Genomic DNA, 16,967 nt, shown 5'->3' with positions numbered 1-16,967 from the left:
TATGACGGCGCATGCCGCCCTCACGTCACCACCAGCATTTTTAAACAGCATAATGAGCTCCATATATTGCTCCATACAGAATAATCGGCCCGATATAGCTCTCCTTACAGAATAATGAGCCCCATATAATGCTACCTACAGTATAATGGACCCCATATATTGCCCCATACAGAATAATTTGCCCCATATATTGCTCCGTGCAGAATAATGAACCCCATGTATTTCTCCATACAGAATAATTGGCCCCATGTATTGCTTCATACAGAATAATGAACCCCCATATATTGCTCTATACTGAATTATGGGCACCATATAATGCTCCATGCAGAATAATGGACCCCATATATTGCTCCATACAGAATAATGGACCCCATGTATTGCTCCATACAGAATCATGGACCCCATGTATTGCTTCATACAGAATAATGGACCTCATATATTGCTCCATACAGAATAATTTGCCCCCATATATTGCTCAATACAGAATAATGGACCCCATATATTGCTCCATGCAGAATAATGGACCCCATATATTGCTCCATACAGAATAATGGACCCAATGTATTGCTCCATACAGAATAATGGACCCCATGTATTGCTCCATACAGAATCATGGACCCCATGTATTGCTTCATACAGAATAATGGACCTCATATATTGCTCCATGCAGAATAATGGGCACCATATAATGCTCCATGCAGAATAATGGACCCCATATATTGTTCCATACATAATAATTTGCCCCATATATTGCTCAATACAGAATAATGGACCCCCAAATATTGCTCCATGCAGAATAATGAACCCCATGGGCACCATGTATTGGTATTGCTTCATACAGAATAATGGACCCTCATATATTGCTCTATACTGAATTATGGGCACCGCATAATACTCCATGCAGAATAATGGACCCCATATATTGCTCCATACAGAATAATGGGCCCCATATATTGCTCCATACAGAATAATGAACCCCATTTATTGCTTCATACAGAATAATGGACCCCATATATTGCTCCATACAGAATAATGGGCACCATATAATGCTCCATGAGGAATAATGGACCCCATATATTACTCCATACAGAATAATGGGCACCATATAATGCTCCATGCAGAATAATGGACCCCATATATTGCTCCATACAGAATAATGGGCCCCATATATTGCTCCATACAGAATAATGGACCCCATGTATTGCTCCATACAGAATAATAGACCCCATGTATTGCTCCATACAGTATAATGGACCCCATTGAATGCTTCATACAAAATGGGCCCCATATAATGCTCCATACAGATATATGGGCCCATGTAATGATCCATACAAAATAATGGACCCCATATGTTGATCCATACACAATAACGGACCATATATAATGTTCAATACAGATTAATGGACCCCCATGAAATGGACCCCATTGAATGCTGCATACAGAATGGGCCCCATATAATGCTCCATACAGATAAATGGGCCCCATATATTGCTCCATACATAATAAAGGGCACCATATAATGCTCCATGCAAAATAATGGACCCTATATATTACTCTATACAGAATAATGGATCCCATTGAATGCTCCATGCAGAATGGGCCCCATATAATGATCCATAGAGAATAATGGACTCTATGTAATGCTCCATGGAGAATAATGCACACAATATAATGTTACATAGAGAATAATGGACCCCATATAATGCTCCATACAGAATAATGGACCCCATATAATTCTCCATAGATAATAATGAACCCCATATAATGCTCCATACAGAATGAGCCCCATATATTGCTCCATAGAAAATGGGCCCCAAATATAGCTCCATACAGTATGGACTCAATATATTGTGCCACATATTAAAAAAATCAAATACTCACCTCTCCTCACTGGCTGTAGGTCGCCATCTTCCAGCTCTCTGCATTGTAAATGCTCAGAGCAGAGGGCGCAAAGTAGTGACATAATCGTGTCTTCTGCCCTGAGAAAATGCGGAAGACACAGGAGCTGCGGAGGAACAGAGAGAGGTAAGTTTTGCAAGTGCCGGGGCCCTGAGCAAGCCGTGAGGCCCACTCATGGGCACTTGCACCAAGCTCCCGCGACTCACGGGCCCCATAGAATGCCGGTGTGCCCGACTTCGAATGGGCTTCCCTGGTGGCTCAGGGCCCCAGCACTTGACCGGGTGTGCCACCATGTGGTGACACCGGCCCTGTCCAGCCACGTCAAAGACAGACAGACATTACACATTACACAGCAGGGGCATATTTAAAAGATTATTTCGTTTTTTTTTTAGTTTTGCTTAACCATCCAATTGTGGAAATTATTTTTATTCGAAGATATATTAATTAAAATGTACTTTGCTCATGGAAAACCCCTTTAAGTAGAAGTTTGCAAATTTCAAACAATTTATTGAAACAAAAGCCAACAACAGTGGTGGCTAATATACCCCCCAAAATGACAGTGTCTCAATAGCTTGTCATTTGGCCTTTAGCATCAATTCTATCTCTTGACAACGACATCTCATGTTGTTCACAAGTTTAGTTATTGTCTGCTGAGGCGTGACATCCCACTCCTCTTGAAGGACAGCCCTCAGGTCTTTAAGGTTGTGGGCTACAGAGTTATGAGCTGCTACACAGTGATACAGCTGATTCCATAGGTTTTCTATGGGATTCAGGTCTGGAGAAAGTGCAGGCCTCTCAATTTGAAGTACCCCAGTTTCCAGCAGCCATTTCCTAATGATACGACCTTGATGAGCCGGAGCACTGTTGTCCATGAAGATGAAATTAGGCCTGTGTTGTTCATGCAGAGGCATAATGACTGGATTACTGATGTTAAACAAGTCATAGGAGCTTGTCACTGTACCTTTGACAAAGAGTAAGGCATTTCTATATTGATTTAAACAGCAGACAAAAAGGCAGCAACTATTATCTGCCCAGATCTTGGAACAAATGCACTACAGGGTGCAGCCAGCCCATAAAGCAAGATGTTAGCAACACAGGTGCAAAATACCAAATTAACAGCCACTCTCCACCTACCCATTCATGGAGGGGGTGACTGCCCAGTATACAATTGCTCAATAGGGCCTCATAGGGCGTTGTTCACACAAGGGTACTGCATAGTGTCTGGTTCACAGCCAATTAGTCATGCCCCTACTTTTCGATTAGGCGGGATGGCCAGCACAGTCTCATGCATCCCAGTGTGAACACCCCTCATACGAGACCAGACGTGTTTGGGCTTGGCTGTACCCTGAAAAATGTATTGCAAAAAATACAAAAATAGTGAGGAATTAGCTGATATTTTGGCCAAAATATGTGAGCTCATAACCCGCGCCAAGGGTCCCTACACTTACGAGTCCCTACACTAAACTAGTTAGCAAAGCGACTAAAGAAGACTCAAAGTCTACAAAAATTCAATTTAAACAGCAGACAAAAAGGCAACAACACTTACCTGCTCAGATCTTGGAACAAATGCACTGCAGGGTGCAGCCAGCCCATAAAGCAAGATTTTAGCAACACAGGTGCAAAATACCAAATTAACAGCCTCTCTCCACCTACCCATTTATGGAGGGGGTGACTGCCCAGCATACAAATGCATTATGCAGTACCCTTGTGTGAACAACGCCCTATGTGGGCCTTTATTGTGCATTTGTATACTGGACAGTCACCCCCTCCGGAAATGGGTAGGTGGAGAGTGGCTGTTGATCTAGTATTTTGCACCTGTGTTGCAAATATCTTGCTTTATGGGCTGGCTGCACTCTGTAGTGCATTTGCTCCAAGAACTAGACAGGTAAGTGTTGCTTCCATTTTGTCTGCATTTCTGTATTGATTAGACAAACTTACACTTTAACACCACCACCTCCAAAGGCTCATCTGGTGACAACAGTGGCTAATGCATAGCATTCTCCTTGATGTCTCCAACATTGTTGGCGGCCATCATTTTCGCTAAGCATGAATCAACTTTTATCAGTGAACAGCACTGAGGCCCACTGGTCCTTCGTCCAGCGTAGATGCTCTATGGCTTATGCAAGACGATAACGTCTGTGTCTGGTGGTGTGGTCAGGTACCCTTGCAGGTCATCAAGCACGTGGACAACGCTGATATAAACAGTTTTGAATAGTCTGACATGACACTTGGGTGCCACTCACCTCCATAAAATGTGCCTGGAGTTTTGTGGCATTTATCATCCAGTTCCGAAAGGCATTGTTCACAAATAAGCGGTCATCAGAGTGGGATGTGGTCAAAGGACGTCCACTTTTCTGCATTTCTGTGACTCTTCCAGTCTCTCTGTGTCTCTTTTGCAACCTTTTGAAGACACTCAACTTCGTGGCCACTTCCGTCTGAGAACATCCTCAGTTTTACCATAACTAGGTTTCCCGCATCATGTTCCCACATGCTTTATGCATCCATTAGCCCTCTGTGTCTGTACTGTTACACACTTAACATTATGGCTGGTCCATACAATCAGGGCAACTGTTACCACCCACCTTTCGTGTCTCCCCTTTTTTCCTCATAGATTGTAAGCTTGCGAGCAGGGCCCTCATTCCTCTTGGTATCTGTTATGATCTATGTGATTATTGTTATGCTGTATTGTCTATCGCCTGTACAAGTCCCCTGTGAAATGTAAAGTGCTGCGGAATATGTTGGCGCAATAGAAATAAAATTTATTAAAGCCTCGCAATGATGAGGTACTGTTGATCAATTGTTATGTGTCGTCTTTGTCACATGATGTCAAAATGTGAACAGCATGATGAGGGAGACTATTTAAATATCAATTCTGATTGGACCCCGAAATTTGTTGAGCGATTCAGGAATCAAACACCTGTTGTGAATTTTGCCATTAAGCTCCCTGTGAGAGAACAGCACATTGTTCAAAAAGTACTGAGGCATTGAACAGTTGGACAAGTGCATTAAAAAGTTTAGAGACGGTCACATTAAGTTCACCTGAAAAGGGTAAAGACTTAGAGTGCATTTTAGGATCATCCTGAAATTTCACCAGAAAGCCAAATATCCCTAAATTTTTGTGAGTAGTGCATTATAGATCTTTAGAAGACCACAATCAGTATTATCTGGACCCTGTAGGGCAAAACAGACAGTTCCCCTAAACTCCTTATTATATATATCTGGTGAATGTCTGAGAAGGACTGTTCTGCTACAGTACAGTATGCCGTTAAATTTGAGAGAGGGGAAACAAAATTCTAATCGGATATTACACATGAATTGTAAGGAACCATTTAGGGAAAATGTTTGTACATCATCATCTATTATACAGGGGACTTTTATTTTATAAATTAAGCAACTGGATTGGGTGAGAACCAAGAGATGAGTTTGAGTCCATTTGTCTGAGCTCATGATTGCACTACAATTAGTCCTAAAGGTGAACCTGAAACTACTCATCTGAGAATTCACTAAAAAGGTTAGATATAAGATCTGAAGGTTTTCTTACCAGCACTTTGGGTGTACCGTAAAGTTTGGCATTTTCATCTAACATTTTGATTAATTTTTGAAATATTGGGTCACCATACTCAAACCTTTTCCCAAAGATAATAGAGCAGATTACACTGGAAACTGCACTGTTTATCAGCATGTGAGCATTGAATGGTTTGCCTAAAATAATAAAAAAAAAGAATAAATTATTCTGTGAATTGTGAATTATGAATAAAAAGAACTAAAAAATATAAAAAATTACCCAATCTAAAAGGTTATTTGTAACCCCAGGTTAAATCTACCTTCAGTAATGACAGTAGATCACTGAATTAACCAAGTCATAATTGGAGCAAACCCACAGCCAGCCTGAATAACAACTGAAATCCTAATGATATGTTTAGATGTTGCAGATGTTTCCCATGTGCAGCAAAATGTGATGCAAATATAGAGCAAAAACTTCAGACTTTGTCATGTACCCTCTACTATATGTGAAAGCGGATTTGGAAAAAACCCTCTAAATAACATTGTAGTTTAAGTGTGTTGCAAATTGACGATGTGGATTCTGTAGACCGGGTTGTAGAAAGCGACAGACAAGAAGTTAGAGTATATGAAAGCTATGAGATAAATGTGAATGAGAATGATGTATCTTACCATCGTGAGATTTAAAACTTTCTATAAGAAAAATTAATTCATCTTGAATTCTGGCTTCCTGGCTTTTCTTCCCCATTCCAAAGTCCCGAAGTGTTGATAGCATAAACCTCCTCATAGATTTCCATTGTTCTCCATTGGAAAATACTACACCTAAAATATAGTTAAATATGAAAAACTTTGGCAAGAGTTAATTATTCATACTGATTGCATAGAAAATAGCCTTTAAATACAAACAGGAGAGCACCATCAAAAAGTTGATGGGATGAACCTGAGGCATGTCAAATAGATGAGTGGAGAAAAAAAAAGAAAGAAACATGCCAAAAGTCAGGGAAATAGAAAAAATAGTCAGCTTACCGGTCTGCTTATTCCCCAGGCCAGCTAATGTCCAGCACAGATCATGGTGAGTCACCACTGAACTTATGAGAACAAAGAAAAAATCCAGCTCAAGGCAAAGCGGCTAAAATAGAGCAATTTTTATTGGACAGCTACAAAAAAGAATGAAAAATTCCTTTAAAATTCTTAATACAGCAGATACCTATACACACGAGAGGAGAAGATCAACGCGTTTCAACTTTAGAAAGTCTAAATCATGATTAACATCACGAAACAATCACTAACCTCAGGGAGACCAGTCAAAGAAAACACTGCGGCAGCCGACAAAGGCGCTCAATCACAGTGAAATCCTAGGTGCAATGCTCCCTGGGAAATACGAATATGCAAATAAAGTCCGTGGAGCCTCATTTAAGAGTCTCAAACACGGGACTAGCCAGATCTTCCTCCAGGGAAGGACCCAGCCAAGGGGTGGCTCCTTTCAGAAACCACCATTACCACCATATTAAGTGGCCCTTTATGTCAATATCCAGCTATTTACGAGTTTACAGATATGACAAGGGAAATACCAAGGCCAGGTATCCATCCACAGACAGCTGTTTCTTTTTTTTTTTTAAACCATTCAGGTTATTATAAACAACTCAATATAAGCTCATCAACTTAAGCGTCGGTGTTTCAACTCTAATCATCATGGTTCATATTTATTTTAGTATAACAAACCAAGGGTATACACAAAAGACATCCTGAACATCAATAAACATCACTAAAATTCACTGATATTTGATCAGGTGCTGCCATTTTTTAAATTTCCAGACACCCTCTGCATCAGAACCACCGCCGCCTTCGCTGTCTAATTTATAAATCAAGAATAATCTAGAAAGGATCAGCCTGACACATTTATTCACAGATACATGCTTCCTAAATTCCTCACATCCCACAAACTCTGCATCACACAAGTCATAATTACCATAGGATTCTTTTTTTCACACGACCACATGCACCAATTCCAAACATCGCAACTCGCCAGTCAATAAAACTCACACCCGCTAATTCCTTACACAACCCACCTACACACTTCCACACACTGCACGCGTATTCACAGTCCCACATAGTATGCCACAGTCTCACATCCACCACATCCTTCTCTCGGGCACACATCAGTACTTGTCAGACCTCGTCTCTTCTGAACCTGTTGCACAGGCAAAATATTGTGCAAGCACATCCATACAATATCCCTTTGTCTATTAGACATCCCATGCGTTCCCAAACGCTTCCATGCAACCGAAACTTCATTCCCTCTCAACCCCACAATATTACATTCCATGTCATTCTTACGTATTATTTTCATCACATTCTTAGCCATTCTAAAATCATTCATTGGTACACTCAGTAAATCATGCTTCCTCACAAACTTCTCAATCACCTCATACCAGACCGGACTCTTGAAAGCAACAGGCACTCTAGCATCCCTCTTTCTCCAACATAAGCCATACAACATCTAACCAGCAGAATAACTTGCCATATAAGCTCCCTTATTTCCTTTATTCAGCAAAATAACAACAGTTTTGATATACTGAAGCCCCAGAAAAATCTCAATGTTTGGAAAGGGCATGCCACCATGGTGACACGCCTTGAAAAGACTCTCTCTCAAGTTTCTCCATTTTACTGCTCCAGAAAAAAGTAAAAACTAACTTTTCCACACTTTTGTTTTCCTACATGATGGTGGAAAAACTGTTGCAATAAAAAGCAAAATCGGATGAATCACCGCTTTTATGACCAAAATCTTACCACTCAAGGTCAAGTCTCTCAGTCGCCAAAAATGTAACTTACACTCTATGCACAATCCACACTCCTCACCTTCCAAGTCCTTATTAAATAATACTCCCAGCACTTTGATAGCACCCTCCTCACACTTTACCCCTCCATTTTAACCCTGTCATCCCCAAAACATTTAAAACTACATTTATTCCAATTCACTCTAAAGCCAGATGCACCACAGAAAAACTCCAGAAGCAACTTAACCCTACTCATAGACGCAACACTTTCACTCACAGCCACAACATCATCCATATATCCAAGAACTTTCACATGCTTCCCACCACTCCCAGATACCAACAAACCTCGCATCATTTTATCACATCTCACCAAGCACAACAAAGGTTCAATCACACATACAAACAAGACAGGGGACATGGGACACCCCTGCCTTACACCAGACTTAATATTCACTTTCTCACTCAACCACCCATTAACAAGAAACTCACTTACACACAATCATACAAAGACATTATCCCATTCACAAATTTTTGAGGAAATCCCATTCTCTCCAGAACTTTAAACAAAAACACATGCGAGACCCTATCAAACGCTTTCTCAAAATCAATTGACAGAACCATACACTTCCGTTTCCTTCCCATGCAGTCTCCAATCAAATCCCTTAATAACAATAAGTTATCACTCATACTTCTTCCAGGCACAGCACACACTTGATCCTCATCCACAACACTACCAATCACCTCACGCATACGAGTCACCAACAATTTGCTATAGATTTGTAATCTGCGTTCAGCAATGTTATAGGTCTCCAATTCTCTAAACACTTTCTCGCACCTTTCTTATGCACAAGCACAACCACCCCCTCTTTCATTGATTCAAACAACTTACCACTCTCCCACATATTGTTAGGACGGCGGAACGCACCAAATATAAAATAACAGGAGGTGCGTTCGCCGCCCGGAGTCCACCGTGCGGTAGGTGACAAGACCGCTGCTGAACAATGGCAGATGCACCTAATCAATGAGGTACTGCGGTCGGGTTAACGTCACCCGAACGCTAAGGACGGCTCTGTTCTGGCACAGAGTCGCAAGAGACTATGTGATGCCGAGACGCGGCTCTGTTAATGTCACAGAGGCCTGCGCATGGCGTCGCAACAGCGACCAAGAGTAGCTGCGGTTAGTGCAGCGCAGCTGCAGGTAAAGCCGCAGACGTCGGCGCTGAGACACGGGCGCCGACGGACGCTAGTGTAGGCGAGGATCACGTGGCATGTAGCTTGCCACAGGCTAAGACTGACTATCCAACTCTCTGTCACCATTTGTAATATCCAAGGGAAGGGGTTTCATAATGAGTCAGTCACCAGTCCACACATCCATCACCATACACACACAGCATAATATGCTACACTAGCGCATCGCTGAGCCGCCATGCGGGCTTTTTATAGCGATGTGCTTCCGGGACCTTCCATTAGCTTGGGAAGGACCAATCAGATCCAACGTAGGACCTGAGCATGTGACCCCTGCTCTCCAGTGAGAGGTCAAGTTGCGGGCATGCCCAGTAGCACGGCATGAGGACTTAGCCTCAGGAGCAGTTCCCTGCAGAGCAGGTTGCGCTGCTATTGCTGCACCAGAAGTGACAGCAACATCCAGGCTGTCAGAGCGAGTCTGAGCAGCAAGCCTGGCTCGCCGTGTTTGCTGAGCAACACCCGGAGCGGTCGAGGAAGAATGGGAGACCGCATAATGTCTGGCTCTGGACTCCCGCCGTGCAGTGCCAGGAATCCGACGCCTAACACATATACTTACATATCTCTGTCAAATTACCACCCAGAAAATCCCAAGCCTTCACATAGAATTCTACCAGCAATCTGCCTTTACCTGGAGTCTTATTCTTTTTAGCACTCTTCATCACATTTTCTACTTCTTTCATAATTACGTCCTCATTCAAAATATCACATTCTCCACTATCCAACTTGTTCTCTAACCCATTCAGCACTTCTGAAACAAGACCAGAATCAATCCAGTTTTTATCATATAACTTGCTATAGAACCTATTCACCTCCTTTATCACATTCTCACCTGACACACACAAACCATTCCTCTCCAGGATTTTATCCATATCAGCCTTTCTCCCATTCATTTTCTTAAAAAAGAACCTCGTGCACTTTTCATCTTTCTCAAGATGTTCTATTTTGGTGCGATAGATGATTTCTTTCCCTTTTTCATCTATAACACTCTTTAATTCACTCTTTGTCTTAACCAGCAGATCAGACCCATCCATCCCACTTTCTCCACACTTCCTTAACCAGTCTAAGCGCCTGTTTAAATCATTAAATCTACTCCGATAAATAGCAGCTTTTTTTATAGCCCCATTTTTTTAAAGAATTTTTTGCAACACACCTTAACCCAGTCCCACCATTCCAGTACACATGCAAAATCCCTCTTACATACTCTCCACTCTTTATACTTTATTTTTAATTCATTCATCACATCCTCATCTTCTAACAATCTTACATTCAGCTTCCAAACCCCACCCCCATACACACGGTCATCAATCGCACTAAACACACCTCTCAAACACTCATGATCAGAAAAAGGTACAGCATTTTGTTCAAAATTCATACACAACATATTTTTGGAAAACAACATTTTATCTATCCTGGATGCAATACCACCCCTATCAGCATGGTACGTTGGCGGCGGTGGGATGCCAAATTTCAGAGCAGCAGCATCTAGAAGGGAAAAATCAGAAATAAGATTGGATAATTTTTTATTTTGCTTTAATTACTGTATTGTTAGCGTTGTTACTTATGACTTGTGTTTTGAAACTGTTAAACTGTAAAGCGCTGCGGAATATGTTGGCGCTATATAAATAAAGATTATTATTATTATTATTATTATTATTTTACCAGTTATGTCATAATTCCCTTCTGTGGTGCAATTAAAGTCTCCAACTAAAACTGTAGGCATTTTGCCCAGAAGAAACAAACTTAATTTTTCCAAAAGAGCCAGACGCTCCTTTTTCCTGTCGTGTCCTGATGGACAGTACACATTAATAGTTCTAGCCAGCCACCCCCTATAGCTAACATGTGCAATTATACATCTACCCACCTCTACAACCATGTAGCTATCTAAACTAATCTCCCTGTTACCCATTAATATCCCTACACCATCATTTCTATTAACACATGAGCCAGACCATACATGCTGTCTGTAAGGCCAGTCCTTATCGCTTGGAGCGTCCACAATCCCACATTCCTGAAGACAAAAGATGTGAGCATTCATCTGTTTAATATAATCTAGAACGATTGCCCTCCTGAATTTGGATCTAATTTGCCTGACATTCAGGGACGCAATGCCCCAACCAGCTTGGGGAGCCACAACATGACTGTGTTATTTACATGACGACAAACACGCCACTTCCTCTTCAGCCGCTTTCGTCTTCCATCTGGAACTGCAACTCCTCGAATCTGTTTACGTCTGCAGGAATGCCTAAAAAGTATTGGTGTCAGGAGAGAAGACATTCTGGGGACTTAAACCAACTTCACCGGGGTCTGCCCAATCCGTTCTGGGCTTCTTACAGGAAGTTCCAGGCTCCTCATCCTCAGAGGACCTTGCAAGAGTGAAGTCACCTTGATCTCCACAACTGGCCAACTCCTCCTCATTAGCAAACCAAGATACACTGGGGGTATTGCCAAGAGTACTCTTCAACTCTCCCTCCCCACAGACATCAGACTGATGAGGGAGCTCACATTCAACATCAGTAACTTCCAAAACTGCCACCTCTGGGCTGGGAGACTCCATTTGGGGCAAGGCCTCCTCCATGTGCATCCCTGATTTCAGGTTCCTCAATAAGATCCGGGTCTGAAACTTGTGGAATGTCAACAACAGCAGCAGGGGGTGCAGCTGCCCCACCTGAGACCTCAGCATAAGACCTAGGTCTGATCCTGGCCTTGCAGTCCCGATACTTATGGCCCTCCTCACAACAAGCATTACACATAACAGGATTTGTGCAGTCTTTTGCCATATGGCCAGAAGCATTGCAATTCCTGCAAGTTGGCATCTCCTTGCAACTATCCTGGGTATGCCCGAAATTTTTACACCTCCTGCAATACATCGGGGAATCTGGAAAGAACAAAAAAACACTATTTTTCCCAATTGAAAAATTAAGAGGGGTTAATGGATGCCTCCCGGGCCTTGGGGATCCATCCCAAATCTCACAAAAATTTGTACTTCCCGGTCCAGAGCCCTTCTCCATTCGGGACCCTGTGGGAGTACTGAACGTAAATGCAATGTCTTTTCAAAAATAAAGCAATGTCCTCCAGGGAAACAAAGGGTTGTGCATGAAAACTACAAGTGGGATATCTCCCTTAGAGTACAGCACAGTAAAGGTAAGACCTTCCAGCAAAGGATTTGCTACTCCATTTTTCAGGGCAGTAAACAAATTCTGGCAAGCCGCCATAGAAGATAGCACCAGTACATACCTGCCTTCTCTCCTAAACTCCTGCAGGCATATTATATCGGACTTCCGAATCTTTAGGATGTCATAAAACACCATGTTGACCAACTATCCCAGAGAAAAATGCAACTTCTTATCTTCAGCGATGTCAATCCTGAATCCATTTTTGACCCGCTTTCACCGGTCCCAGAGAATTAAAGTCAGACTCTCATTATCCACAACTCTAAGGATCTCCTCCCTGAAACCTCCTGGCTATCTCCCAAAAACAGCGACCGGCTCAAGCCACCGAAGTGGCAATGCTGGAAGGCCAAGAGACAGCACTCAAGGTATTCAGGAAACTTTGCCCCTCATTAGTGTGGAGTAGGATTCTGGCTAGGTGGGAGCAATGCCTAGTAGATAGTGTTGAGCTTTCCGATACCGCAAGTATCGGGTATCGGACGATATTAGCTGTATCGGAATTCCGATACTGACTTCCGATACTTTTTTCGTATCGGATACCGGAATCGGAAATTCCCATAAAGCTATCAGCCTGCTCGATTTGATTCAGCCAATGGGAATCCTCAGAAGTGTGGGCACATCCTGTTAGGCATGTTAACTATTGGCATGGCTGTGATTGGCTGCTGAGATGACGTCATCATGATGCGCGGTCTGTGCGCATTATGATGCGCGGTCTGTGCCAACTGCGGGGAGTCTGTGCCGACTGTCGTGGGTCTGTACGGGCCTGCCGGGTGCCTGTGCCGGCTGCCGGTGGTCTGTGTGGGCCTCTCGGGGGTCTGTGCCGACTGCCAGGTGCCTGTGCCGGCTGCCGGTGGTCTGTGCGGGCCTCTCGGGGGTCTGTGCCGACTGCCAGGTGCCTGTGCCGGCTGCCGGTGGTCTGTGCGGGCCTGCCGGGGGTCTTGTGTGTGTGCAGGCATCGTCCGATGGGACTACAAGTCCCATCGGGCGATTCCTGCTACACTGACAGTGATTGACACATTAGCCAATGATGGGGCAGTAGTAGTCCCACCATCCGGCTAATGTGTTGAAGGGAAAAAAAACCCCATACTACATACATACTACATACATACATACTACATACATACAACATACATACTACATACATGCTACATACATGCTACATATATACATACTACATACATACTATATACATACTACATACATACCACATTCATACAAAATACATATATACTACATACATACTACATACATGCTACATACATGCCACATATATACATACTACCTACATACTACATATATACTACATTCATACAACATACATATATACTACATACATACTACATACATGCTACATATATACATACTACATACATACTACATACATACTACATATATACTACATTCATACAATATGCATATATACTACATACATACTACATACATACTACATACATACTACATATATACAACATACATACATGCTACATATATACTACATTCATACAACATACATATATACTACATACTACATACATGCTACATATATACTACATTCATACAACATACATACATACTACATACATGCTTCATATATACTACATTCATACAACATACATACTGCATACAACATACATACATAGTACATACATGCTGCATATATACTACATTCATACAACATACATACATACTACATATATACTACATTCATACATACATACTACATACATGCTACATATACTACATTCATGCAACATACATACATACTACATACATGCTACATATATACTACATTCATACAACATACAGTACATATATAAAACATACATGCTACATACATACAACATGCTACAGACATACAACATACATACATACTACATACTGCATACATACAACATACATACATTCATACAATACATACATACTGCATACAATACATTCATTCATTCACACAATACATACATACTACATACAATACATTCATACAATACATACATAGACATACAGTACATATAACACCGAGTACATACTCACCAATACTTGTCACATTGTTCCCCGAAGCCAGTGTCATCTAAGGAAAAATATGAAAATAACAAACAAGCCATATACTCCCTGATCCACAGAAATCCACGCGTGTCCCACGCCGATCTCCCATGGAGAGCAGCAGCATTAGCTGATGTGACCGCTCTCTAGGGGCTCAAGGAATCCAGTGTCGGGAGGTAGGTATCCTTCCACACTGTATTCCTCTGCCACTGTAAAAAAATAGTCCCTAGTCTCACTTTTGGCATTGCTGTGTGAAAAAGTTCCCATGCAGCATTTGCCATAAAGTGAGACCAGGGACTATTTTTTTACAGTGGCGGAGGAATACAGTACCTACCTCCCGACACTGGATTCCTGAGCCCCGTAGAGAGCGGTTGCATTAACTGATGCTGCTGCTCTCCACAGAAGATCGGCGTGGGACACTCACTCATGGATTTCTGCGGATCACGGAGTATTTGGTGGTTTGTTATTTTCATATTTTTCCTTAGATGACACTGGCTTCGGGGATCAAAGTGACAAGTAATGGTGAGTATGTACTCTATGTTGTATGTACTGTATGTCTATATGTATGTATTGTATGAATGTATTGTATGTAGTATGTATGTTGTATGTCTGTAGCATGTTGTATGTATGTAGTATATATGTATGTTGTATGAATGTAGTATATATGTAGCATGTATGTAGTATGTATGTATGTACTATGTATGTATGTTGTATGTATGTAGTATATATGTATGTTGTATGAATACAGAAAGCAAAAAACACTAATATCCTGAACTAAAAGTAAAAAATATACTGCAAATAATGCATAAAGGTAATAATAATAATAAGGGTATTTAGTAAACATAATTTTGATCAAAATAATGTACAAGCCATCCCGCCACGTCACGGCAACCCTTGTGGGACAGTCCCTACTCTAGTATTTAAAACCAAGTGGTGTGAATGTGAATAAGGGTCGAGCGGCTGAACCACTTGTAACAGCTTAGGCCAGACTGGATGGCTTTCCCAGCTCAGAAAGAGGGTGGTCACACCCATATATGTTGTATGAATGTAGTATATATGTAGTATGTAGTATGTATGTAGTATGTATATATGTAGTATGTATGTAGTATGTATATATAAGTAGTATGTATGTAGTATGTATATATGTAGTATGTATGTAGTATGTATGTAGCATGTATGTAGTATGTATGTAGTATGTATATATGTAGTATGTATGTAGTATGTATGTAGTATGTATGTAGTATATATATATATATGTAGTATGTATGTAGTATGTATATATGTAGTATGTATGTAGTATGTATGTATGTAGTATGTATGTAGTATATATATATATATATATATATATATGTAGTATGTATGTAGTATGTATATATGTAGTATGTATGTAGTATGTATATACAGTGGGGCAAAAAAGTATTTAGTCAGTCAGCAATAGTGCAAGTTCCACCACTTAAAAAGATGAGAGGTGTCTGTAATTTACATCATAGGTAGACCTCAACTATGGGAGACAAACTGAGAAAAAAAAATCCAGAAAATCACATTGTCTGTTTTTTTTTCCTTTTATTTGCATATTATGGTGGAAAATAAGTATTTGGTCAGAAACAAAATTTCATCTCAATACTTTGTGATATATCCTTTGTTGGCAATGACAGAGGTCAAACGTTTTCTGTAAGTCTTCACAAGGTTGCCACACACTGTTGTTGGTATGTTGGCCCATTCCTCCATGCAGATCTCCTCTAGAGCAGTGATGTTTTTGGCTTTTCGCTTGGCAACACGGACTTTCAACTCCCTCCAAAGGTTTTCTATAGGGTTGAGATCTGGAGACTGGCTAGGCCACTCCAGGACCTTGAAATGCTTCTTACGAAGCCACTCCTTCGTTGCCCTGGCAGTGTGCTTTGGATCATTGTCATGTTGAAAGACCCAGCCACGTTTCATCATCAATGCCCTTGCTGATGGAAGGAGGTTTGCACTCAAAATCTCACGATACATGGCCCCATTCATTCTTTCATGTACCCGGATCAGTCGTCCTGGCCCCTTTGCAGAGAAACAGCCCCAAAGCATGATGTTTCCACCACCATGCTTTACAGTAGGTATGGTATTTGATGGATGCAACTCAGTATTCTTTTTCCTCCAAACACGACAAGTTGTGTTTCTACCAAACAGTTCCAGTTTGGTTTCATCAGACCATAGGACATTCTCCCAAAACTCCTCTGGATCATCCAAATGCTCTCTAGCAAACTTCAGACGGGCCCGGATATGTACAGGCTTAAGCAGTGGGACACGTCTGGCACTGCAGGATCTGAGTCCATGGTGGCGTAGTGTGTTACTTATGGTAG

The 16,967-nt window shown here is 41.5% G+C and overlaps 1 protein-coding gene across 3 annotated transcripts in view; it reads right to left on the bottom strand.

The window, feature by feature from the left end:
• LOC141047816 (cytochrome P450 2K1-like) overlaps window positions 1-16,967 on the bottom strand; it is a 147,175-nt gene that overhangs the window by 70,947 nt on the left and 59,261 nt on the right. For 2 of the 3 annotated variants that reach the window (XM_073543139.1, XM_073543138.1), the window contains exons 3-4: window positions 6,073-6,222; window positions 5,441-5,601 (exon numbers count right to left, since the gene is read on the bottom strand). In XM_073543139.1, coding sequence (XP_073399240.1) covers window positions 5,441-5,601; window positions 6,073-6,222 — 311 coding nt within the window. Of the gene's footprint in view, window positions 1-4,142; window positions 4,335-5,440; window positions 5,602-6,072; window positions 6,223-16,967 lie in introns of all 3 variants that reach the window. The other variant, XM_073543137.1, reaches the window with a different exon arrangement.

The sequence above is a fragment of the Dendrobates tinctorius genome, unplaced genomic scaffold (genome assembly GCF_039654945.1).
Source record: "Dendrobates tinctorius isolate UK_male_01 unplaced genomic scaffold, ASM3965494v1 ptg000129l, whole genome shotgun sequence".
Taxonomy (NCBI): domain Eukaryota; kingdom Metazoa; phylum Chordata; class Amphibia; order Anura; family Dendrobatidae; genus Dendrobates; species Dendrobates tinctorius.
The sequence above is the reverse complement of the archived record's forward strand: the minus strand, read 5'-3'. Positions and strand labels throughout refer to the sequence as shown.